Source organism: Pezoporus occidentalis, unplaced genomic scaffold, assembly GCF_034315485.1.
Source record: "Pezoporus occidentalis ecotype Australia unplaced genomic scaffold, CSIRO_AGI_Poc_V1 ctg22, whole genome shotgun sequence".
In the NCBI taxonomy this organism is placed as follows: Eukaryota; Metazoa; Chordata; class Aves; order Psittaciformes; family Psittacidae; genus Pezoporus; species Pezoporus occidentalis.
Genome location: NW_026914072.1, coordinates 3,902,283 through 3,926,224, shown reverse-complemented (window position 1 = coordinate 3,926,224; position 23,942 = coordinate 3,902,283). Strand labels below are relative to the sequence as shown.

The 23,942-nt window shown below is 37.2% G+C and overlaps 1 protein-coding gene across 1 annotated transcript in view; it reads left to right on the top strand.

Moving 5' to 3' along the window:
* SPON1 (spondin 1) overlaps nt 1-23,942 on the top strand; it is a 195,140-nt gene that overhangs the window by 55,925 nt on the left and 115,273 nt on the right. Inside the window, exons 4-6 of the mRNA XM_062620262.1 lie at nt 4,053-4,126; nt 4,799-4,921; nt 8,643-8,791. Of these exons, the coding sequence (XP_062476246.1) occupies nt 4,053-4,126; nt 4,799-4,921; nt 8,643-8,791 (346 nt within the window). The remainder of the gene's footprint in view (nt 1-4,052; nt 4,127-4,798; nt 4,922-8,642; nt 8,792-23,942) is intronic.

The following is a 23,942-nucleotide window of genomic DNA, read 5'->3' as shown; positions in this document are numbered from 1 at the left end:
GTCACAAAACTCCCATTTAGATTGTTGGCTGTCTATAATTTCAAACACAGCTGAAGAGACAATGATTCAGAAAGCTATGAAGCTTTTGTTGTTAGAAAATGAACTGTTCCCATGACATTTCACAGTGACAGGACAACTGCAGCAAAAAAAAAAAAAGTACACTTTCAACTTCAAACAGTATTTCTATGTTTTATTTCTAAAATAACTGCTTCTCAGATTAAATACTCATAATATGTTATCTGCAGATTTGGGAGCTCCTTTATCAAGCAGCTGATTTCCTGTTTTGTTTGGACTTTGTAAGCGGTGTCTTGTTTGGTTCATTTGAGTAAGCTTTGGCAAACTGGTTGTTTAAAATTATGTTTAAAGCAGAGGATCATAGAATGCTGTAGGTTGGAATGGGCTTCTGGAAGTTGTTTAATCCACATCCCTGCCTGAAGTTGGTGTTGTTACATCAGGTAGCTTGAGTAGGTTGCTAAGACATCTGATCAAGTTTTGAATATATCATGGGGCCTTGAATGTCTAGGCAGCCTGTTTCAGTGTTTGATCACTTTGACCGTCCTTGTGGTAGGAAAGATTTTCCTTGTATCTGCATGACATTTTTTGTGTCCACACTTGTCTGTTACCTGGCATCCTACACCCATGCACTTCTGAGAAGCATCTGGCTCTACCTCTTCTGTATCTGAGAAGCATCTGGCTCTACCTCTTCTGTATCTGAGAAGCATCTGGCTCTGCCTCTTCTGTATCTTTCCTATAGGTAGCTGAAGACAAGCAGTAAGATCCGTCCTTTGCATTTTCTTCTCTCAGCCTCTCCTCAAACATCATGGGCTCCATTCCTCTAATAATCTTAATAACCTTTCACTGGAGTTTCCCTAGTAATGTAGTGTCTTTTTTTAATTGGGCAGCCCACAACTGGATGTAATACTCCAGATGTGGCCTCACAATTATCAAATGGAGGGGAAGAAATCCCATTCCTCTACCAGGTTACTAAGCTTTTGCTGACACTCCCCCCACCTCCCCAGGAGGCTGGTGGCTCCTGACCCAGCACCTATGGCGTTCTGCTGACTCATGGTCAGCTTGTGCACCAAAACCGCCAAGGTGTTTCCTGTAAAGCTGCTCTCTGGCTAGCAGGTGCCCATACTGTACTGTTGTAACTGCATTATTCCACCCTGTGTGCAAGACTTTGACTTTTCATGGGGTTCCTGCCAATCCATTTCTTAAATCTGTTGGAAATCAGCCTGAGTACTAGCCTTACCCTCCAGCATGTCAACTGCTCCCTCAATATCCTTTGCAAACTTGTTGAGGTTGCACTCTACCCTCTTATCCAGGACATTAATGAAGATGCTATTGCCCCTACTGTCAGTCCTGGAGGATGGCGGCTGGTTACTGGCCACTGTATGAGAAATTAAAGCATCTTCATAATGTGTGAGTTGTGACAATGCATATACATTGCAGCTCAGATTGCTCTTACTTTGAATTTTATTAATCATCATACATGATTTTCCAGTTGTAGACTACAGTGTTTGCAAAACCTGATTGATGGTATATAAAAAATAGTATGTCTTTCACTGAGTCTGTATGCAAATATTGGTTTTCAATTGCAGTGTAGCACACAGAAAGTCTTTACAGTTGTCTTTGGTTTTCAATGCAAAGACTGGAAAACCTAAGGTAGCATGCCACAGGCTGGCCATTGGGCTGATATTCTTGCCAGCAGTTCTTTTAGTGGTTTTGTTTGTTTTATTTTTCTCCTTGTTTCCTGCTGGAAACCTTGAAAAAGATTTCTCAGAAAGCTTTCATTCTGCTTCTCACATACTTGATTGGTCTCTTCTGGCACTTTAAATTGCTCCATGATAGTTTTCATGTTAATATGAAAGATAGGTTTCATTTACTTTCTATTATTTGCTACAGGCTCATATTTATCCCTAGTGTAAACACTGCCTTATAAAGATGAGACCTAGGAGTTGCCCTTCACCAAATACTGGCAGATCATGTCTTTGCTTTTTGCAAACATCAGTCTTGCTCTTCCTTGTTTCACAGTGTTTTCACAGTGTTGGTTGGTGGCCTGTGTTGTCATATGCTACATCTTCCTCTAGGAGTTGCCAGCACTACTATGGATGAGAGTGAGCTGTAGTTTGTGCACCCTTTCAGGTTTGATCTAGCTTTGAGAGGTTTACAAAATCCACATATTCTCCCAGGTGCTTTACAATGTGAAACAAAGAATTCCTTCCACTCCTACTCTAGCCTTGTACCTTGGCAAAGAAAGCACAGTACAATTGCATCTTAATTTTGGTAACTTTATGGGTGGGACAATTGCCAAGTTCTTAGCCAGTTTTCTGGAAACCTGGAAAGGATTTTTTTGGGTATAGACTCTGGGCTGGATGTAGCTCTGGTCTGGCATGCTCATCACCTGCTGTACTGGTTGGTAGGGGTGGCAGGTGCATGTGCCCTTGGCCAAATCCCACCAAATCTTCCCCTGAGACAGGCTCCCAGGAAAACTCCTTGTTCAGCTCTTGTCCTGTCCACCTGGCGGTGCTGGTGGCTCAGGGGAGGGAAGTGGGCCCTAAGTCCATGGGGTACATGACCATAGCTGGTCACAGGTCAGGCTGGCCCAGGATGTGAAGCAGCCCCCGGGGCAGCCATTCTGAACCGCTGCTCCACAAAGCCAAGCTCCTGCAGCCGGGGATCTCCCTGGAGTTGGGAGCTGGTCGAGGGGCGAGCCCTCCCTGTGGAGGTGAGTGATGGTGCACGTTGGGTTCTTGAACATCGACTGTGAGAGCAGCAGGGTAGTGGCGAGTCCATGCGACACCCCATATGACATTTTTTTGCTCACTTCAGTTAGTATGAGTGAGGAGTAATTCAAGTTATCACAAGATAAATATTTGACTGTAAGGTTAAGCTAAGACGAGAGTCTGGCCCTTGCCATGTAGAGTTTTAAAAAGGAGTTACGGTACAACATGTTGCTGGAAGAATGTGCTCCCTCACTGATAAGCACAGAATGCCAGCTCCTGAAGAAGGTTCTCCTCAGAAAAACTGTGCAAAGAATGTCTTTGACTTTAACAAAATTCCGTTTTCTTATAGACAGAAGATAGAAGTTTACATGCAAATTAAATTTTTATAGTTAAAAAATAGTCAAAGAAGCCAGTTAAGTTTGATTAGTACTGGAAGGGGTCACCTGAGCCATTTGAACTTATTTTCCAGTTGATTATTGGTTTTGATATTTACCATATGGTGGTTACATGACCCTAATAATTAAGGAGAACTTGGGTTCGGTGCTTTGCTGACTTGAAGATCTCTGATGCAAAATTCAGTTTATGTTCTCTAAGATGGGAGGCTAAATCTCAGCCGAATTTCATTTGTACCATTCCAGCTGTGAAAAATAAACTTACATGATTTTCCCTGGATCATTTTCAGGTTCAGCCTCCTTCTCCTCCCCCCTGCTGAGGCTCACAAACTCACATTTTGTTTGAACTATAAGCCTTAATAAATTATTCTGCATTTAATTACTTGAAAGTGGCTTGTCTTCTGGAACCTTTGAATTGCTTTTAAAGACCTTAGATTATGCTACCTCTTTTTCTGTGTTACGTGATATTTGTGCTGAATTGCTGTCATGTATCAAAAGTACTTGTGTCTTCATAGTGCCATGTAATTTCCTACAAAGAGCTGCTTGCTTTATCTGTACTATTGTTTCTGAAATTGAATACAGTTTTAGTATTTCAATATAAGATTTGATTGAAATATTGCATATTCAGTTGACCATCATGCATTCCAAGAGCAGAGAGCCTCATCCTATGACTGTGATCGCTTCTCCGAAGGTAATAACATTCCAAGGTTCTGAAAATGTGATGAAATTCAAATGCAGTTTGAATTAAAAGTATCCTATCTGTAGTCCTGTATGTATATGTGTTGTCAGAAGACGGAAATATGCCTAGGTCTTAGCAGTCCAGTTCTGTCCTTTTGCTAATTTATCATGCATTTCCTCCTTCCTTTAAGGAATAAATGTATTTAAAGCTTTTTTTTTTTTTTCCTTTTTTTCTTTTTTCTCTCTCTCCTTATAGGGCCAGTATTGTGCAGAAGCGCATAATTTATTTTCAAGATGAGGGTTCTCTCACCAAGAAAATTTGTGAACAAGGTAGGGTAAAGTAAAACATGTTTCTGACCTCCTTGTTGTGTTCTACATATTTCTCTTAACTCATTATTTTCAACTAAAATTTTTAGACCTTGAACAGTCCAGGTTCTAATTTGGGATCTTCTGTTTAATTATGCTCTTACTTATCACATATACTGCTCCTCCTACAGTTTTCCTTGTCTGCCCCTAATTGTGATACTTGTAACTTTTTATCTGGTGTTCATATGAAACCCATTTGTTTCTGGGGCACTTAGTTTATTAAATCCTGGGCTATTCCATCTTTTCCTAAACCTAAGAATTGCAGTTGGTTATTGCTTTGGAAATAAATTTGTGTTATGTGCTTTGGCGGTCCAGAAAATTAAAGCCTATTGTGTTTTGAGATTTTTTCCATATCAGATAAGAACTAGAAACAAACCTGTTTCAAATCTAGGATGACTGGAATAGTAGTGCCTTCTGATTAAAAATGCAGATTTCAGTTATTACATCCATTTATTTGTAAGATTCAGGTACTTCAGGGTTCAAGTTTAAGCTAGTGTAACCCAACTTAAAAATAAACAAAAAAGATGATGTGTTGGAATCACATTTATTTCCTGTAGCATTTATTATGTCAACATTGCGATCATTTGCTGAGTTTGAGTGTAACCCTTTTCAATGGGTATGTTGCTGCTTTTTCAGACTCAGCCTCAGAAGGTGTAACTGAGAAACCAATTTTAGATTGTTGTGCCTGTGGAACAGCCAAATACAGGCTAACCTTTTATGGAAACTGGTCAGAAAAAACACATCCCAAAGATTTTCCACGTGAGTATTACTGTTTTGCTATTGTTGTACCATATAGGGACTGTGAAGAGGGTTGAAGCCTGCTGTATGACACATTACTTATTTACAGCTCAGCAGTGCAAATTATGACATATATGGAATATATATATATAAAAAATATTCAGTACTGAAAATCTATGGACCTTTCTGTAAATGCTATCTGTTAAAAATAAATTCTATTACTTTGTCTGATATTTTGAATGGAGGTACGTATGAGATCACAATTTCAAGATTTCTTTGTGGTGGAAAAGTTACTTTTTTTTGGCTTATAATCTACAGTTAGGAAATGAGATTTTGAGAAAAAGGCCACCATGGATGGACAGCGCACTGACATCTTGATACTGCAACCATGCCAATCTAGCCAGTATGTTTTCCTTCAAAGTCTTAAAAAGATTCTAGTTAGTTTTGGTGAGCCCTGAATCTTGCTGCCCAAGGACACTAATTAGATATATAAACCTTTATAATATCATCTTCTTTGTTAGTTTCATAGACAGATAACATACAGAATCTGAGCTTTGCCTGTCTGCTTTTTTTTAAGTTTCTGAACTACAGAATCAGTATTCTTGTTGCAGTAACCCAAGTAACTGTAAAGAGCTAAAATTACAAAAACGTGTATTATGCATTTGTTCCTTCATTGCTGACTCCACAGCCTGTGGTAATAAGGGTTAGGAAACAATTTGAGAAGATGAATCTCATTTTACTTGTCTTTAAACTTTGTTCTGTTGTCTGTGGCCGATACTTATATAGACTTCATATGTCAATTATAACTCAAATACAGTTTTTGTGTTAGTTATCTCAGGGTCTTAACAGCCTAAGAAGTATTGCTTATGTTGACTCTCATAATTTTAAGTTGAATGCAGCATTGTTCAAATATTATTTGTCAGCATAATGCATGGCAGATGAATAAGCAAACCCAGTAATTGCAGGAATGCCCTTTTAGGTTGCTGCATTATTTGTATATTTGCTGAGTGCAACATTATCCGCATTATTTGCATGGATTCAGCTGGTGATTAGAAATAGTGTATGAGAAAATGATTGAAAACTATGAAATTACTATGACTTAATGATGTAATATTGGGGTAAATGGCCTTTTCTTTTAGAACTAAGTCAGTAAGCACATAAGGAGTATGGGTGCATGAATGAAAGTAAGCAAGTTGTAATAGTTTGCCACAATATTGGACTCTGTAGACTGTCTCTCCCCACTGAGAAAGTCTTGAATAATATTAATGTTAAAAAAAAAAAAAAAGGCCAAAGTGAAAAGCATGTAATACTAACAGGTTTAAGCCCAGTAAGAGCAGCTGATAAGATTTTATGTTGAAATTTCTGAAAGTCATGAAAAAGATCTCATCCAGATCTAATGATGTCAATAATGAAAACTAGTCATTGATGTTATTCTTTAAAATGTTGATCTTGTGGAGTAATTACATTAAAATAAAGTGTTATTCATGATGGACTGTGATAAATCACTAATTATTTGCCAACGCATCACATAAAAAATTCTGCTCTCTATATATCAGTATGGGTGAAGTAGAAAGCAGATCATTACACTTTCCACCTTTTATTTAATTTATCTTTTTATTTGCTTTAAAAATCCCTGAATAATAGGTACTTCATTGCTTAGCTTTTCTCCAAAGAACTGCTTTTGCCAAATGAAGTATTTTCTTTTGCTATTACACAGAAATATTCCTGCAAGGCACAGCACAACCCTTTTAATTCTGGGAAACTATTCTGAGGTTATCCTCAATAATTTCACATTTATTATACTATTGTAATTAAAATACTTCTGTTCCATTCAATTTAAAAGATGTTTTCAGAGTTATCAGATGTGTCTATGAAACACTGCTTAGAATGAAACTGCTGCAGCACAGTCTTGTTCTGAGTGTGCCGACTGAATGGAGAGAGATATACCACAGCTGTAGAAAGGGTTCAAAAGCTAACTCTTGAAACAGTTTTGCTCTGCAGAGCCAGTATCTTCAGGGAGAGGTGTTTGGTGGAAGAGCTCTGATTGCAAAATGTTCAAATTTTCTTGTCCTGTTCAAGATAGAGAGGGAGAGAAGCTTTGGAGCACATGGAACAATTCATTATCATTTTTACTGAAGACTTAGAGGCACTCTGGTTCCTCTCTGTAGTGTTGCATTTTTCTTTTGCAGGGACTGTGTGAAACCTTCCCTTTCAGTAAACTTAAGTGTCACAGTCTTTCAGGGAAAGCTGTTGTCTATGACTTGTGAGATCGTTAGAAGTGTGTGCTAGGAAGAAAGAATGGGCAAAACTGGTGGTCCCATCACTGGACCTGAACGACAGTATCTCTCTCTGGTTTGACAAGGTGCCAGTATATATTTAAGGAACTACTAGGTCTTAGATTAAGAAACCATCTTTTGACACTGTTGTCTCCTGAGCTATTACCTGTGGGGGAGTGGAGGTTTAGTTGTTTTGCGTATGATTTTGATTTTTGCCCTCCATATGGGGCTCAAGTACAGCTTAGCTTTAATTGATTCTGAAAACAACAAGCCTGCTACAATTCAGAGCTAAGTAAGTGTACTTTGGTACAAATTTAGCATTAAGGAAATGTTAGAGGCTCTGCTGTATTGCTAGGCCATCTCCCTTATCTATCTATTCTGCTTGCTATGCTTTTTTAGCTTTCTTTTTTCCCCTACTGTTGGTTTTCATTTTTTATTTCTAATCTATTTTCTGTTCTCCTGTGGTTAGGTTCCTGAATCTGACTTCATCTATTCAATTTTCTACACTGTCTTTTTTCAATGTCATTGACCCACCTTTTATTTCTTAAATTTGCATTCCTCTTATTTACTTCATTATTCATTTTTCATTCATTTATTCTAGTTTTCAGCTGGTTTTGCTGCTACTCTCTACATTTTGCATTGCAAAGAAAAGTGTTAAATATTATCTCACTCCATCATTCTGTCTCACTCATCTCCTAGTCTTTGCATTGTTACCAGACTGTTTGCTTATATGAGCAATTAATTTTCTCATCCTTTTCCTTTAAGCATTCTTTTTCCCAAAATCTTTGCAGAGTTATTTGACACTTGAGTTCAATTTTATTTCCAGCACTGTGGGACTTGTGTGACTCCTTATTTCTGCTTGACTCTCTTTTCAATTCAATCAGACTTCTATAAGATTTTTCTCTTTAAACCTTGACATTTTATTCTTTTTCTGTTCAGCAAGACAAGAAACAAACCAGGAATTCTTTGCCTAGCTTTACAACTCTTACACTGAGAAATCTGAACAAGTAAACTCAGTGAATATAGACGCACCAAAATTCACTTCTTTGCTCTCTTCCTAAATTAATAGGCACACCTACTAATTGAAACAACTTGCTGTTAACCTTTGAGTGACCACTGAAGTCTTCCCTTGCAAGTTCCATCCCTCAAAATATTTTATATGGAAAGTTAAAATTACTTAAACTTCCTGAATTGAAGTCTTTGGCGGAAAAAAAATATTTGGGAGGCTGCTTTGTTAGTTGGAATACAGTCTTTCTCACCATTGCTGCCTGTGTTGTTATATCCAACAATTACTGACACTCTAAAGATACGGTGTGTTGATGCAGTGGGAGCTGACAGTGTGCAAAAAACTTGGTGCTGGTGAAGACCGGGCACTTCAAACCTTGCACTTGAGTAACAAATTAGGAATTGTGCTTTGAAGTTGTTTGGGTTATTAATTTTATTTTATTCCCCTCCCTCCCCGATAGGACGCACCAACCACTGGTCTGCTATCATTGGTAGTTCTCACTCAAAAAACTACATCCTTTGGGAGTATGGAGGATATGCTAGTGAAGGTGTCAAACAAGTTGCAGAGTTGGGATCCCCAGTGAAGATGGAAGAAGAAATTCGACAACAAGTAGGTGTAATTTAGTGCATACTTAAAAAAAAATGCATCCTGCCTTGGTCTGCAAGTGATTTGTCATTGACAATGTCTGTGAACGTCATTTTGCCAGTTTATTTTTGGTTAAGCAGATTAGGAGAGCTGCCTTTCTTTCTAGGCTCATTCCTACTCTGGCAGAAGTTTTTGCCTGTGAAAGGGCAAGTAAATTGCAGTATTCTGAGCTTAGAGATATCTGTGTGTCATGTAAGGCATAAATCAGAGGTAGAAAAGTAAAATTCATCTTTCTGGGCATAATTATGGAGGCACATATAATTTGTTAAAGGAAGACCTTGAAGACTGCTAGCAGGATTCCTTATTCCTTTTTAAAGTGGCAATTTTTCACTTTATAGTATATAACAGCATTTAGATTTATGTGTTTTTTTTTGTTTCTTTTTTTTTGCTGGTGTGCACCTTATTTGCAATTTTCTGCAGATTCATTCAAGTTAGAAATGCTCTTACAGGAAAGTGAGGTGATTTTTGTTGCTAAGCAGGGGAGCTTTACACAACTGTACTAATGAAAACTGATGAATCAGGATTAACGGTTTAAGGGCAGAAGAGCCTTTACAATTTATCATCTTACAGGGGATTGATTCAGCTGAACAGAAATCAATCTTTCAAATAGTTTATAGATAATTTTCATTTTGTTACATGAAGTAACATGCAACCAAATAAGATCTACCAGGACATGGTGATGATTATTTTTAGGATGTCTACCCCCATGAAGTTTAAGGACTCACTAGAGACCAACCTCAGTTGTAAGACAGAAAGGATGTAAATATTATTACATATAATAGAGCTATACATATGATTTTATGTATATGTATGTGTGTGGGAAAGTGCATATATAATATACAGTTATCATTGCTTCACATGGGAGAGAAAGTAGAAGGTGCTCCTAACAGTATCACCTTGTACAATCAGGACAAAAGGGAAAATTCATTTGGTAAAAAGAGTTAAAAGCAGAAAAGTTAAAGACAGGTTTGGTTTAATGCAGTCTCCGTTTGAGTCTGCTTTCCTGACTTCCCCCCAAACTGATTAAGTGATACAAGAAAAATTAAATAAAACCAATTTATAACATAATAGATTATAGAGGATATGTAGGGGAATATGAAAGGGAAAAGCAATGAGAAATTGGGGGAAGGGGGAGATATGATGATTGAGACGTTACTCTTTTTCTCATACTAAACCTTGGTGTACTAGGGGAAAGAAAATAGGCCTTGATCATACATAACATGCCTTTGCAACTTTACAGAGAAGTGTCTGGATTTTACCCTAGCAATCCAATATAAACCCAGATGGATGAAAATTCTAGTATTCTTTATACCACATGTGATTTGTCATTTTTCCTGCTTGCTTGGCAAATCAAGATTTTCTCATAACAGGTCCATATGAAATAAAGAAACTCAGCTTAATTAGAATCTTTGTGCAAAAAGAGATAATTTCTTTTCAGTCTTCATAAATACTTTATAAATAAGGGTTTGGAACATCAGAACTGCCACTATACAAAGATTAGGTCTGCTCCAGAAGTAGCAGGGGCATAGGGAAAGTATGGGATGAAGTACAGAGGTGCAGTTATGAAAGGTCATACTGAACGTTGGTGGAAGAGGCAGTGAATGAAGAGAATCTGGTAAAGAATAAATATGATGACTCTCTGCTTTCCAAATTCTGAGTTCTTTCTCATTATGTGCCCTGTATTTGTAAAAGGGAGGTATATTTATACGTTCAATTCAAATCAGAGGTGATTGTGACTTTTAAAGTACATAAATAGCTAACTGGCTACAGTTTCAGGGGCTGTTGAAATTGGAGCTGAAATGAATGAATGTCACAGTTCATATCACCATCAGGCTTGTCTCATTGCGTCAGGCCTGCAATCAATCCCACTGATTCTTCTGGTTCAGTCTAATCCAAGCAGTGACCTAGTGCTGCTGTAACTGGATTTTACCTAGAACAGCGTGGTGCATCGACAAATGCTATAACATTTTTATCAAGTTTATTTCACTTTTTCTTTCATTTTAACACGTCTTAAAGCTGTGTTAATATTTTTGAGAGAAACTAAGGTAAAGTCCTAGAATGAAGACAGCAGAGCTACTAATGCCAGGAGCTAATTTGCCAACATTTCATTCAGGCTTCCAATACCCCTGCCAATCTTGAAATCTGATAGCATTGTTTCCTCCCCCACATTTCTCAGTCTATCCCAGAATCCTTCTGCCCATTTTCCATTTATTTTACCTTTATTTCCCTTATCTGTTGTCCTCACAGCCTTCTGCTGTGGGGTGGTGGGAGGATGCAATTCGTTAAAACCACTCTTCCAAGCTGCCTTTGAGGTTTTTAAAGATACAAGTCAATTCCTGTTCTTAATTCTGGTACCTGGACCCAGGTGCCTGTGCAGTGGCATGGGGCTGGGTCTGTAGCCCTTGCCTGCAGCGTGCTCCCAGTAGGTAGTGTACTGCTCTCAAGGCCAGACTTGATTTGGAGATCTGCTGTGTGTCTGCTGTGTTTTGAAGGCAGTTTCTTAGGGGAATACGTAGGCACATATTTATGTAACCAATGTCTGTGTTATCTAAGATTTTATTAAGGAAAAAAAAAAAGTAATGATTTTCATGGATTATTACTAAAAAATTACCATCCATCTATGAAACAAAGAAAAAAGGGTTTCTTTAAGCAGAGTTTGAAGCGTTCTAACAGTTATGTCATTAACTAAAGATTCTCAAGCATGAGCATTTCTGCTCTCTATTTGACAGACTGCTGAATCATCATCAGCTTTTCCTCTTGACTGAGCACCTTCAAGTGCTCTGGTGTGTGTTGTTACTGTAAAGAGCCTCTGCCTTATTTTTGTATGAATGGCTCTGGGTACTGTAAACTTCCTTTCTAGTTTGTTTGTCTGGGAGAACTTAAAGGAACTAATCAGCCTTTTTGTTCAACTTTTCCTGGCAGCCTAAAGGAAAGCCACAGCAATGAGAGTTTTAGTGAAACAAACCATCAAGTGGTTGTTGTACGCAATAGGATAATTCATGTGTTATACTTCAGGGGTTAAAAATGAACAGAGGGTGGAAAAGGAATTTGTGAGCACAAGAATGTTCACTGTCCTCATGTATCTCTGAAATGTATTCACTCTTTCACTTTGTTTTCAGAAAGTCTGATTTCTCCAGAACCTGATATTTGATAAACTTCCTGGACAGAATCAAATACAGAATTTGAAAGGGGAATTCTGCAATCATATTGTGATTGCTCTGTTTAAACAAACAAACAGGTGGTCAAAACATGAACCAGAAAGAATAAAGCATAGTGCTGAATGTGATATCCTGGGTAGAGGAAATGAGATTAAAATACAGACATTGTCGTTCCTCTTTGATTTAAATGTCTTGAACCTTAAGAGAACTCATTTGGTTTTGCCTAATTATTTTAGGATAAATGCTGTGTTATTTTGCCACCATTTTTTGAAAAAAAAGCAAAACATGATAAGTAATATTCTGTACCTTTCTGCTATCTCCAGAAAATACAGTATGTACTCTTTTCTTATTCCTATGGACACATAGATGCCATTCTTACAGGTTTGGTTTAATGCTCTTTGAAATGTCAGTAAGTGGGATGACTTTTTCTGTTGTCTTTAGTGACCTCAGATTAGAGCTGACTATCCCTCCAGCCCTTTCAGCAGGGCAAGTTCTGCTTTCGAGAAAGATGCTGGTAAATTTTTTGACACATAATTTAAGTTGCATGCAGTAATTGAAGATGAAACTTGAAATATCTGAACGTTCTACAGGATAATATTGTTATGACTCTATCCAGACATTTATTTTTACAAAATAGTTCTGGTTTGGATTTATTTATTTATTTATTTAAATATGGTCATGTAATTAAAAGATGAAAAGAGATTAAAAAAGAAATAAAAATAATTTCATTGTTGGATTTATCCTGTTTAATTGACTCCCCCCCTCCCAACCCCCATCCCCCCTAAATGTAACTTTAGTATTTCAATCAAATAGTGAATGTTTCGGTAATTGTTTTGTAACAGAGCAAGATGTTGTTTCATAGAAAAATGGGGTCATTAGGTTTTACTGACTGAAGCTGGTAAATCACCTGACTTACAAAGTAAAATTGGCAGTGTATTAATTACTTTTTTGTCACAGTGCTAGGCAAATTATTATCCAGTTTTCAGAGGCACCAGCCTCTCTCTGTTCAAAAGACAGGAATGCTTAGGAATGCTTATGGTGTGGCCATAAAGTCAAATATAAAAAGCATAGTCACTATTCTTACAAATAGCCCCAAACCCCTTTAGGTTTCTGTGCAAAGCCCATAGAAATTTTCATTAGAATTTGGGCCTGGTCTAACAGTGAAATAGTAAAACACAGTCCAAGCACGCTTTCTGCTTTTGATACAGTCTGACAGGATATTTTTAATGGGGTGTTTAATCTAATTCTGGACTGATCAAGCTGCTTGATTGTAAATTTGTACCTGGAATTTGCTTGCTCAGATTCTTCTGTTGCTCTGTGCATGAACCTCTACTGTGAATTACGGTACTTTTAATGGCTTTTGCAAGTGTCAAGTGGTAGATTTCTTTTTGGAAGGTTTACCTTATATAATAATTTAAAAACTCTTGTTAATTGAGTTTTGAAATGCCTGTTTATTGTACTAAATTTCATAAAGTATTCTTGCCAAAAATAAATGGATGCTTATTTATACCATAAAGGGGAGGTTTCTCTGTTTACCTATCAGTAAATAACTCATACAACAGGGTTCGGAACAACTCTTCTAGGGTGCCTTCCATCTTTTAATAAACTTCTGTTGGAAACTGTAATTAGGATGATTCACAGTTTATGTTGCTGTCTTTAAACAAACCAACCAATTTTTCCGAATTGCATTTTTTTTTAGTACTTGAGTGTAAAGATATGCTTCTCTAGTAAGAAAGCTGATTTTGAATGCTGTGCTATCTTGCTCTCTGTGGCCATATGATTAATTGCTGTGAGTATGATAACACTTCAGGCCAAAATACTTTTGCAAAACAGTGGCTTGGTTATGTTTCATAGAAAAACTCTAAGAAGTCACCAACAAAGTTTAAGTTGACAAGCAGGTATTCTTTATTGCGGCACCAGGAGAAATGGGGGTTAGCTTCTCCGCGCATGTCTCGCTCAAGCACCAAACAAGCCGTGATTATACAATCATCAAACATATGTATTCATTACATTACATGCATATTCATAACACTACTTATGCATGACCTCATTCTTCTAGAAAATTCCTCCCACATGCACACAATAATTTGGTAGTGGTCTTTGGGACCCCTGGTGGTTGTTTCTTCATCATCTTCCTCTTCCTCTTCATCACTTCATCCTTTGGCTGAACATTGGAGTTGGCCAGCCTTGTCCGTTTGCCAGCTCCTTAGTTGGTTCTAACTGGTTTCCTTAAACATTAACTGAAGAGTTCTCTGCCTTATCATTGTTATAGAGTCCACCTGGGGTCCAGGTCACTTAGTTACAAGCAAAAGGTTCATTCTATATCCAATGAGCTATCCTTCATTCTGTTTTTCTTGTCCTTTCTCCATCTCTGTTAACATTGCTTTTTCAAGTTTTATCAAGTTGCTTCTTACCAGGTTTAGTAAAAGGAACAGGAAAATGCTTTAAAATTACTGGAAAATCGCTCTTTGACAGTAGAGCTGTAAAACCTTAGTGAAACATCCTGGTTACCGTTGCTTATTTGGATTTGTGGTATGTCTTTAGTGCACTTGTATTTGTTATGTGCAGAGCTAGGCCAGGCATTTTGTTGTCAGAGAGAAATGAAGGTCTTTTCTGCTGCTAAAGATCTGTGAAAATCAGAGAATTTTTGCACTTGTGATCTACAAACTGTTAAACCACTGTAGTTCTGTGGTGGATAGGTATTCCCCTTGCAAGAAACAGTGCTTGCAATTTGTGTGCATTATGGTGCACTCATGCCATAGAGAACGAGGATGGGTGTTTGCTATTGTTGTTTCAAGAATTTTATCTCAATATACTGTGTGGGTGTATAATGTTACATTGCAGGACATTTCTTCATCTATTTAAAATTAGAAAATGCTTTTGGAAATTGTCAGTACTGAGCAGTCTCCTGTTAGGGTGTTGTTTCCTTAGGAAATAATCTCATGTTGACTTGCACACGCTGCACGCAAATGGAGCTCCAATCTTGCTTAATGAATTCCAGAGGTTTCACACCTCTAACTTGTGTGGGAGTCTTTGAAGTTTTGCCCTCTGAATAATTACTGTTTTCGGTATAAGACAATTTGTGTAACCAGTCGAGTTAGGGTTTTAACAGTTAGCTTCCTTTTCATTTACCTTAATTTGCCTTGCTGCTTATTTTCTTCCAATTATCACAGACCATCTATTTCTAATATGAAACAGGAAAAAATGCTTTTCAGTAAAATCTAATAATCTGGTTCTCTTTGAATAAAAAAACCCTTAAACAAGATAGAATTGTTCTTTTGCAAAAGACAGGGTTTAATGCAAAGGCTAGTCTTTTCTCAGTGAATCCTGATGATAAATTTTGCAGAAATTCCTGCCCCTTTTTAATGTCTGTAAGAGCTGGAGGAGCCCATCAAAGCTTATAAAGATTTTCTCTGTGTCTCTGATACCTGGATACCAGTAAAGCAATGGCAGAGGAAGGAAAGAGTAGCTTCTGGTAGGTTCATTCCTTTGGACAGTATGCAGTATTCTTTGTTCTCCAGCACACAGACATAAAAGTCACTAGGAAATGTTGTTTGATCAAGACAATATGATTGGATTGCTTTTAAAATATCCTGCCTTTTCATTTCCTGCAGCTATATTTTAGCATATGGTTCTGCTGTCACAAAATTATTACTATCCTGTAGCAGATTCATTCAGTGGAAAGATGCAACGGAATGAATTTCAGTTTATTTTCCTTCAGCCTACTAGTTGTAGTATTTTTAAAACATGAACATTTCCAATGAATTGATTCTTCTTGTGGGGATAGGCTGAGGGACAAACTCTATCTGACAGCAGTAGTTCAGCACTCCTAACATCAGACTTTGGTCAGAAGAATCAGTCTTATTACTTCGTTCAAATTACTATTTGGAATGGCAGATCTAAATTCTAACAAGAAACAACAGACGCATTTAAGGAGTGACTCTAAGGCACTCAGGAACTATCTTACAGCAACACGAGCAGAACGTTAAGTAGCACAAACTGTAGAAGAGCTAACACCACTAATGCCAAATTGCTTGTCAGGCATGTAGAGCAGATACTTAGGCTCCTCCTACTCTGGGAGACATTGCCTAAACTCCTCTTGACTTTAGCAAAGTCTGTATTTTAAGGGTGCAGAGTACCCCTGAATTAAACTAGGAAGAGCTGACTTCTCCCTGAATGCTTTCACCTGCAGTGAATTAACCTGTGATTAAAATGCAGTGAATGCATAGTTGGTGGCATTCAGCTGCCTATCAGGGAGGTCCTGCAAATGCTAAAGAAGTGCCTGAAGTCTCATTAGCAGCATTTGTCAGGAACCACCATTGTTTTCTTTCTTGATGCATTATAAAAAAATGTTCAAAGGAACAGCATAATGTAACAGCTGAAGCTGAGGAGTCTTACTAGCTCATTTGACTTGCAAATACTTAATTATTCAGATAAATTTTCAACTTACACTAAGGAAGAAAACCCACAGTGCCAAGTTCATCATCCTAAAAGCATTGGCTTTTTAGGGGTTTGTTTGTTTGTTTGTTTGTTTAGGAATCTCAGTTCAGAACTCTGTTACTGTGATTATATCAAATGCTTATTTCAACCTAAATTCCAGCAGAACACTCAGCAAAATACCACATACAAATGCCATACGTATGTACAAAATATGGATGCAAACATATGAATGTTACTTCTCCGGTGTCATTTTCCAAGACAGCTCCTCCCAGTTAAATATCTAGATCAGATACTGATTTCAAAATATCTTATGGCATTTAGTGTGCAATGAATAAGCATACTCGGGTATTATCTTACATATGTATTAATATGTAATGAAACAACTGGTCCAATAAGGAGGATAGTCATCAGTCATTATTTAAACTTTTAACTTTGTTTTCTTAGATTGCTTTTTCAGTCTGAATTTGAAAGGACTATTGTTTTGTAGTTTATGTCAGTGAAAAACAAAAGCAGGGCTACTTATTTTTAGTGAGGGGAAGGTCAATGCTGTTGACTAGTAGTTAGCTCAGGAAGGACCGACATGCTTGCAGATTGTACGTTTCTTTGAAGTTCACCCATCAAATATTAACACAAAATAAAACATGAATTAATTTAGGAACTGCAGCATATGCTGCAGCCTGAAACAGATTCAAGAGTTAACATACGGCTCAGATGGCAATGTCTGTTATTGTCATTAATTGTTGGTTACAAACTCCCTGGATTCCTTTCTAAAAGATGTCACTGGGGTCTCTGTCAGTCAGCTATCTCCTTAAACATGACTTAACTCATTTGTCGTATTCTGGCTTCAGTCAGTGATAGAATATTTACATTATTCTATAGAAAATTTGTTTTCCAATAACAAATTGGAAATTTGAGTGAGATAGTAACCTGTAGGACAACATGTAAGTTGATGCTTTGCCACAATAAACACTGAGAACCTCAAATGCTTATTTTCTTCTTAATGAGTGAAAAGAGGCTAGCACTGTACCTGGAGTGGTCTGTGAGGTGCTTAGACACTGTATACCTTACCTATAGAGTGAGTCATCTAATTGGGACAAGTCAGTTTATTCCTTTTACAAAATTTTGTTTTATGCTGTACTGGTCAATCTTGGGAAAGAAAAAAAGAATGAGCTGACTGGATAAATTACTTGCAGAAATTGAATGCATCTTAAAATCAGAATCTGGTCCATATTCTCCATAAAATGATAACACTAATTTAGATGTTGAGGATGCAGTGATTTTTGCCTCTCTCCCTTTCTTTTATAACTGACTTTTTGAATGCTTTCAATATTTTTAATAAATTCAACACTTTAAAAGTATCTTACTTAAGAATAAATATCAACATAGGAAACAGAACACTTTAAAGTAGCCTCTATTTGTAAATTCCATTCAAATATGGAGTTTATTAGGCATATTTTGTTCTAGACTAAAAAGTATACTTATACTACATAATTCATAAAGTTATTTTGATATGCAAACCAGATAAATTCTTTCTACTAGTTGCCGATTTGGGGATTGGTTGTTGAGTATCTAGCAGACAGATGTCCCTACAAACAAGGATTAAATAAGTGTGAGTATATTTCTGCTATATGACATTTTAATTTGTGTGATATGAGATGGGATTTATTGCTTCTATTTAGATATAAATTCCTGTATTAGTTGAGAGCAGAATGATAAATGATTTCTTGATGACTATCATTTTGAGCATACATAAATCAAAACTTCAACTTTCCTTTTCAAATATGCTTATTAATCTATTAACTGTACCTACTTTATTTCATTTTGAAAGAAGATTCGTACTTTGAGGGTAAGGGGAATGAAGAGATGGGAAATGGACAGTTGGTGTTTTGCCCACAGAGGAAGAAGTTTATTGGTTTGGGGTTTTTTTGGTTCATTATTTTTTTATCTATAATGGACTTAATCTTTAGTTGGCTGTGTAGTCAGAGAGGTTGTGGTCTGCAAAATGATGGTTTATCATTTATGTTCAAGTTGCTAAGAGGAAGGAGCTGTGCTTTGGGGTTGTGCAGGAGGTTGAAGACAAATCCTTGTACTTCTAACATAAGCAATGTAGATTCTAGCTAAAATTTTGGAAATATACCTAGTCCCACATAAATCTAAGACTGATTAATATCTACAGACTCTTTCACTTGGCATTTTCTTGTTCCTTACATTCATGCTCCAAAACACCAAAATGAAACATTTGCTTCTAGTGTTCTTCCAAAATAATTAGGTCAGTTCACTCAGCTGAATCATCCCTGTTGTTCCATCCTCACAGCTTCAGTTCCTCAGAACAATTTTCAGAACACAGTTTGTTACATGTATGATTTTTTGCTTTCATTCCTCTTACAGCTGAGAATGGGCCTCTAAAAGCAGTTTTCCAGAACTGCATTTTTTCTGCTGAAAAATGTAGTGTGGCTATTGCATTTAAAATAAAAACCAAATGAATAAATAGGTCTTCATTAGTTTTAAAACAATATCTATACAAAGGGGAATGCATGCGTACAAAAATGCATGTAATACACAGCCATGAATAGCAGAGTTCTCCTTCTTACAAGACGTGTGCATTTCCCCAGTCTTTAGATTAAAAGAGTAATCCAGAAGTTCCTAAAAATAATTTGCAACCAAGGTCTGTTGCTAACTCTTCATTTTTCTTTGGCTTAAAGAAGTGACAATACTACAAATAAATGGAATCTCTTGGTTATTTGAATTATATGACAAGACTGTGCTGTAAGACTCGTGAAACAGATTGTGTTGATGGCAAATTAAAAATGCATGATTCCTTTTTAAGCATAGGAGTTTGAATCCCACACAGAGACCTTCTTAGAAACATAGTTACAGAAGCTTTTTCTTTTCGTTTTGCAAATGGTAGTGCAATTTTTCTATATCCCATATAAATTGACTTTGATAATCACCCCGTGAAATTAAGGTTTAAAAATTTGGTATGTCGTTAGTCATATAAAAATGTTTCACTTGAGTTCTACAGGCAAAGAAATACCCACAGTAGACACCTATTCAAAGATACAAAAGCTGCCAATAAATCATCTGTTAGCTGCCACTTTGGACATTTCCTCTGTGTGGGTTTTTTTCCCCCCACCTTTTTTTTTTCTTTCTCTTCTCTTCCCACCCCCCGAAAGAAGACTGAGCAGAAATAGTGCCCATGTGCATCTCTGATGTACTTTTTATCTCTCCCTCTCTTTTGCTCTGTCCTTTTCATACATGTTCATGGACAAAGTGGGGAAAAAGGCTCAGGAAAGAACAGACATCCTTCATCACTTTACCCACAGTAGTGTTAAATCCTAGAATATAATCTAACAATATTCATTTAAGAATCTTTAACTAATTTAATTTGCATAAATTGCAATATAGAAGACACTAGATTTCCCTGCATCAGTACCTAATGTGTGTTTGCTGGTCTGCTATCACTGTCAGCCCTGTGTTTCCACCTTGGCTTTAGATAGCATGCTCTCAAACATAGCTTCAGACACACTACTTTTGCTGTCAGTAGCACTGGTGTTGCCCCAAAACTCTGTGTGATGTTCAGAATGATTTTGATCATATACAAACAATGCAGTAAGTTCAGGAAAACCAAGACCTGAGGGGTTTTGTGTCCTTTTGATAGAAGGCGTTTTTACTGATTACTGCTTCAATTTTGTAGGTGTGCACATGAGCGTCTGTAGGAGAATATATTCAGTTTGTTCTGAACTTATCGTCAGCTTAGCAATGTTAAGAACATAAAAAGCAGGTTACTCCTTGATTATTCATATATTATCAATGATATTCATGTTTCTTAATTTAGTCAGAAGCCTGCCTATGTGAAAGTCAGTGCATCTTTGCACATTTGGGACTCATCTTCCTGGGGCAGCTTTTGGATGTAAGAAATGGTTTGAGTTTAACAGACAATAGTTATGCTGCGTCAACTCCCCAGGCAGAAACTGTTGTTCTGGAGGGGTAGCTTGCTTGCACTTTAGCTTCGTGATGTTTCAACACACTGAAAGACAGCAAACAGCAAGGAAAGGAAGAAAACTGAAAGGAAGAAAACAGCACAAACCAATTGTAGCACAGAGTAACACTCCTCAGAGGTGATCTGTTCTGCAGTAGCTCCTTGGGCTTTTGCAGGCAAATTCAAAGTTACAAGGGCATGTGTATAAGAAGATAAGAATCCAGAGTGCCCTGTCCTGAGATTTACTGAGTAAAGACATCTCTCCTTGAAATTACAGCATATAGTGTCAATGCTCATTAGATTCAATTCAAAGGCCCATTACTTTAATGGGACTTGAATCAGTCCTTCAAGGCTTCACAACTAGGGTCCCTGTTGGTTGTAGTCCCAGTTATTTCACTAGGAAAATTCTGTAAACTTTCTTCTCAGGGTCAGTATGTGGGTTTGGGGCATACAGATGGTTTGGGATGTGTCATCTCATGTCACCTCACAGGACGGAGGTCTAAATCGAAATCAGAACAGTTTGAAAAGAAAAAGCTTTCCAATATAAAATTCAGATCTGTTTTTCAGAGTGAAATTCCAGAGGAATTTTATGTGGGATATATAGTGTGTTTGTAGTTAAGCAGGAGCAGAGTTTATTTATATGTCTGCCTTTACTTTTCTTGCTCCTTTGCATTTCTGCAACACTATTAAGGAAAGTACAAGGAAAAATTCATTTTCACTGAACAAAATCAGGGTAAAGCCTACTGTGTTTCATACATACACAGTTGTTTTAAATGCTTCCCTTTTCAAAAGCTAATTACATGATTGCTGCATTACTGAAGAGCTGAGAAGAACGTATCTGTAACGAGCAGAATCTGGATAGATTTTAAATGCATCTCTTTTAGCTCTCCCTGTGTACTAGGTGTGCTTATGAAGATCTTCATTTACAATAGATTGCTGTTACTTTTTATAAAGTAGTTTCCCACTCTCCATAATTGATATATTAGTATGTCCCTTAAGTGTGTTTTCTTGTTCATCTGTACTCCATTAAGATTAAACAGAATGGTCATTAGATCATAAAGAAATAAAATATTCACTTCTCTACTTACTGCAAAAAAAGGCTGCTATTATCTGTCAAATATAAAGATTAACTTTGCCTTCAGGTACATTTTTAATGGCCTTTTAAATATAGCCCTGAACCACTGTAACACACAGTAACTGATGAAGAACTTTGTTCATCAGGGGAACTATATCTTAATTAGGTATCAGCTCCAGAATTTTTTACTCAGCTTATGCTCTTAGCTGTGAAAGACTTTTATCCATGGTCGTCTGAATTCATGACACAGATGCAGGGCAAGTTAAAATCAGGGAGACAGTTTGTACTTCATTACTTGCTATAGACTTTTTAATAGGTTTTAATTAAAATGTCAAAGATCATATTCTGTGTATATTTCTTGTTCAAATAACAGTGGAGAATATGAGTTTGTAAAGATATGAGATTATCTGATTTTCAGTGTGCAAGTGTAAATTGCATTTGCAAAGGTGTTCAATCATGTAACAAAAGCAAAATCTTATTCTTAGAAATGTAGGGAATGGTGTTTGTTTCCCTTAATCATTCTAGTCTGTTGTTACTTTTCTCCACTGTTCTTTTCTTCTAATGGGAAAAAGATAATGTGTCAAATGGTGAAAGTAGTTTTCAAATCAGGGAACACAGAGGTTGCTTCTATTTTATTCTATTTTATGACTGAGTAGTAATAGATATAAAATACATATATCAGCATATATGATATATGCAGCAGCATAACTGCAAAGCTGTTCTTGCCAGTAATGGTCATGTTTACTGGCAGTGTTTATCCAAAGGTAAATTTTGCAAAATAAATATGGTATTAATGACTGATCATTTTTATCAGGAGCATTTACAGTCAGATTTATTTATTACATCATTATTAATGCTGCCATGGCTCCAAAGTCACAGTGTTCAAAGTATCAATATTTTGTAATTTTGATTGTTACTGACGGTGAGATCTCTCCATTAGTTCTTGGCTCTGGGCCATTGTTCTGACTGTCCTGATACTGCTAAAGTAATTTGAGATTTGGGTAGCAGTCATAATTGTAATGAGAAGCTTTGGGATATTCTACCTTATGTTTATTGTATTAGGGTTTGCTTGTTTTTTTTTTTCTTTAAATGATGTTGTTAATTTCCGTGATACTTAAGATCTTAAGGGAAAAGCCCTTTTCCTGGGAAGTCTTGTGTACTGTAATGCCATTCTATGCCATTATTTATTTGGAGGCTGTCTTGGGCACAGCAGTCATGAAATGATAGTTTTTGATTCTTGATGAAGTAAGGAAGGGGTCATCAGAACTGCTACCTTGGTCTTCTGGAGGACAGCTTTTGACCTGTTTAGGAGACTGGTTGACGGAGTCTCCTGGGAGACGGTCCTGAAGAGCAGAGAAGTCCAGGAAGGCTGAACATTCTTCAGGAAGGACATCTTAAAGGCACAGGAGCAGGCCATCCTATGTGCTGAAAGACAAGCCAGCAGCGAAGGCAGCTGGCCTGGATGAACAGAGAGCTTTGGCTGGAACTCAGGAAAAAAAGGAGAGTTTATGACCTTTGGAAGAAGGGGAAGGCAACTCAGGAGGACTGCAAAGATGCTGTGAGGTTAAACAGGGAGAAAATTTGAAGGACTAAAGCCCAACTAAAACTTCATCTGGCTACTGCCATAAAAGACTAATAAAAAAAAGGTTTCTATAAATACATTAGCAACAAAAGGAGGGTTAAGGAGGATCCCCATCCTTTATTGGATTTTGTCAAACTAGACTTTAATAAAGCCTTTGACAGTGTTTCCCACAGCATTCCCCTGGGGACACTGCCTGCCTGTGGCTTGGACCGGTGTAGTCTTCACTGGGTAAAAAACTGACCGGATGGCAGAGCCAGGAGAGGTGGTGAATGGTGTTAATCCATTTGGAATGGGTTTCCCAAGGAAGTAGTTGAGTCACCATCCCTGGAGGTACTTACAAGATGTATATATGTGGCACTTGGCACATGGGTTAGTGGTAGATTTGGCAGTGCTGAACTTGATTTTAAAGGTCTTTTCCAACCTAAATGATTCTATTACTCTATTTACAGGAACTAGTAAAATGACATTTCATCCATTTTAAAGAACTAGTTTTTAGTACAGAGCTCATGGAAAGATTAAAGAAAATTGTTATTTTGGTTTTATAAACTGAAATTAGCACATGTTGAACATGCCTTATTTTAATACCAAGTACATGTTTGGTTAGTCAGATTAAGGCTTTCAGTTTTTAAGTCAGAAACATAACATTTAAGGTAACAGTTTGTTGGCATCAAAGCCACCACTTTCTTTCAGTAGTGGTTTAGTTTTGTTAGCTGCAGATGCCTTCCTGAGTGCCCTCAGATCTCCAGGACTGGTTCAGCTACCCATACTAGCAGTTCAGCTCAGGAGCTGATCTGATCTTAGTACTGCTGCCTTCTCCCAGTCTGGGAAGGAAGGTGCTCTTTTCTACTTGACTTTGTGTTTTGACACATCTCTCTGCAGTC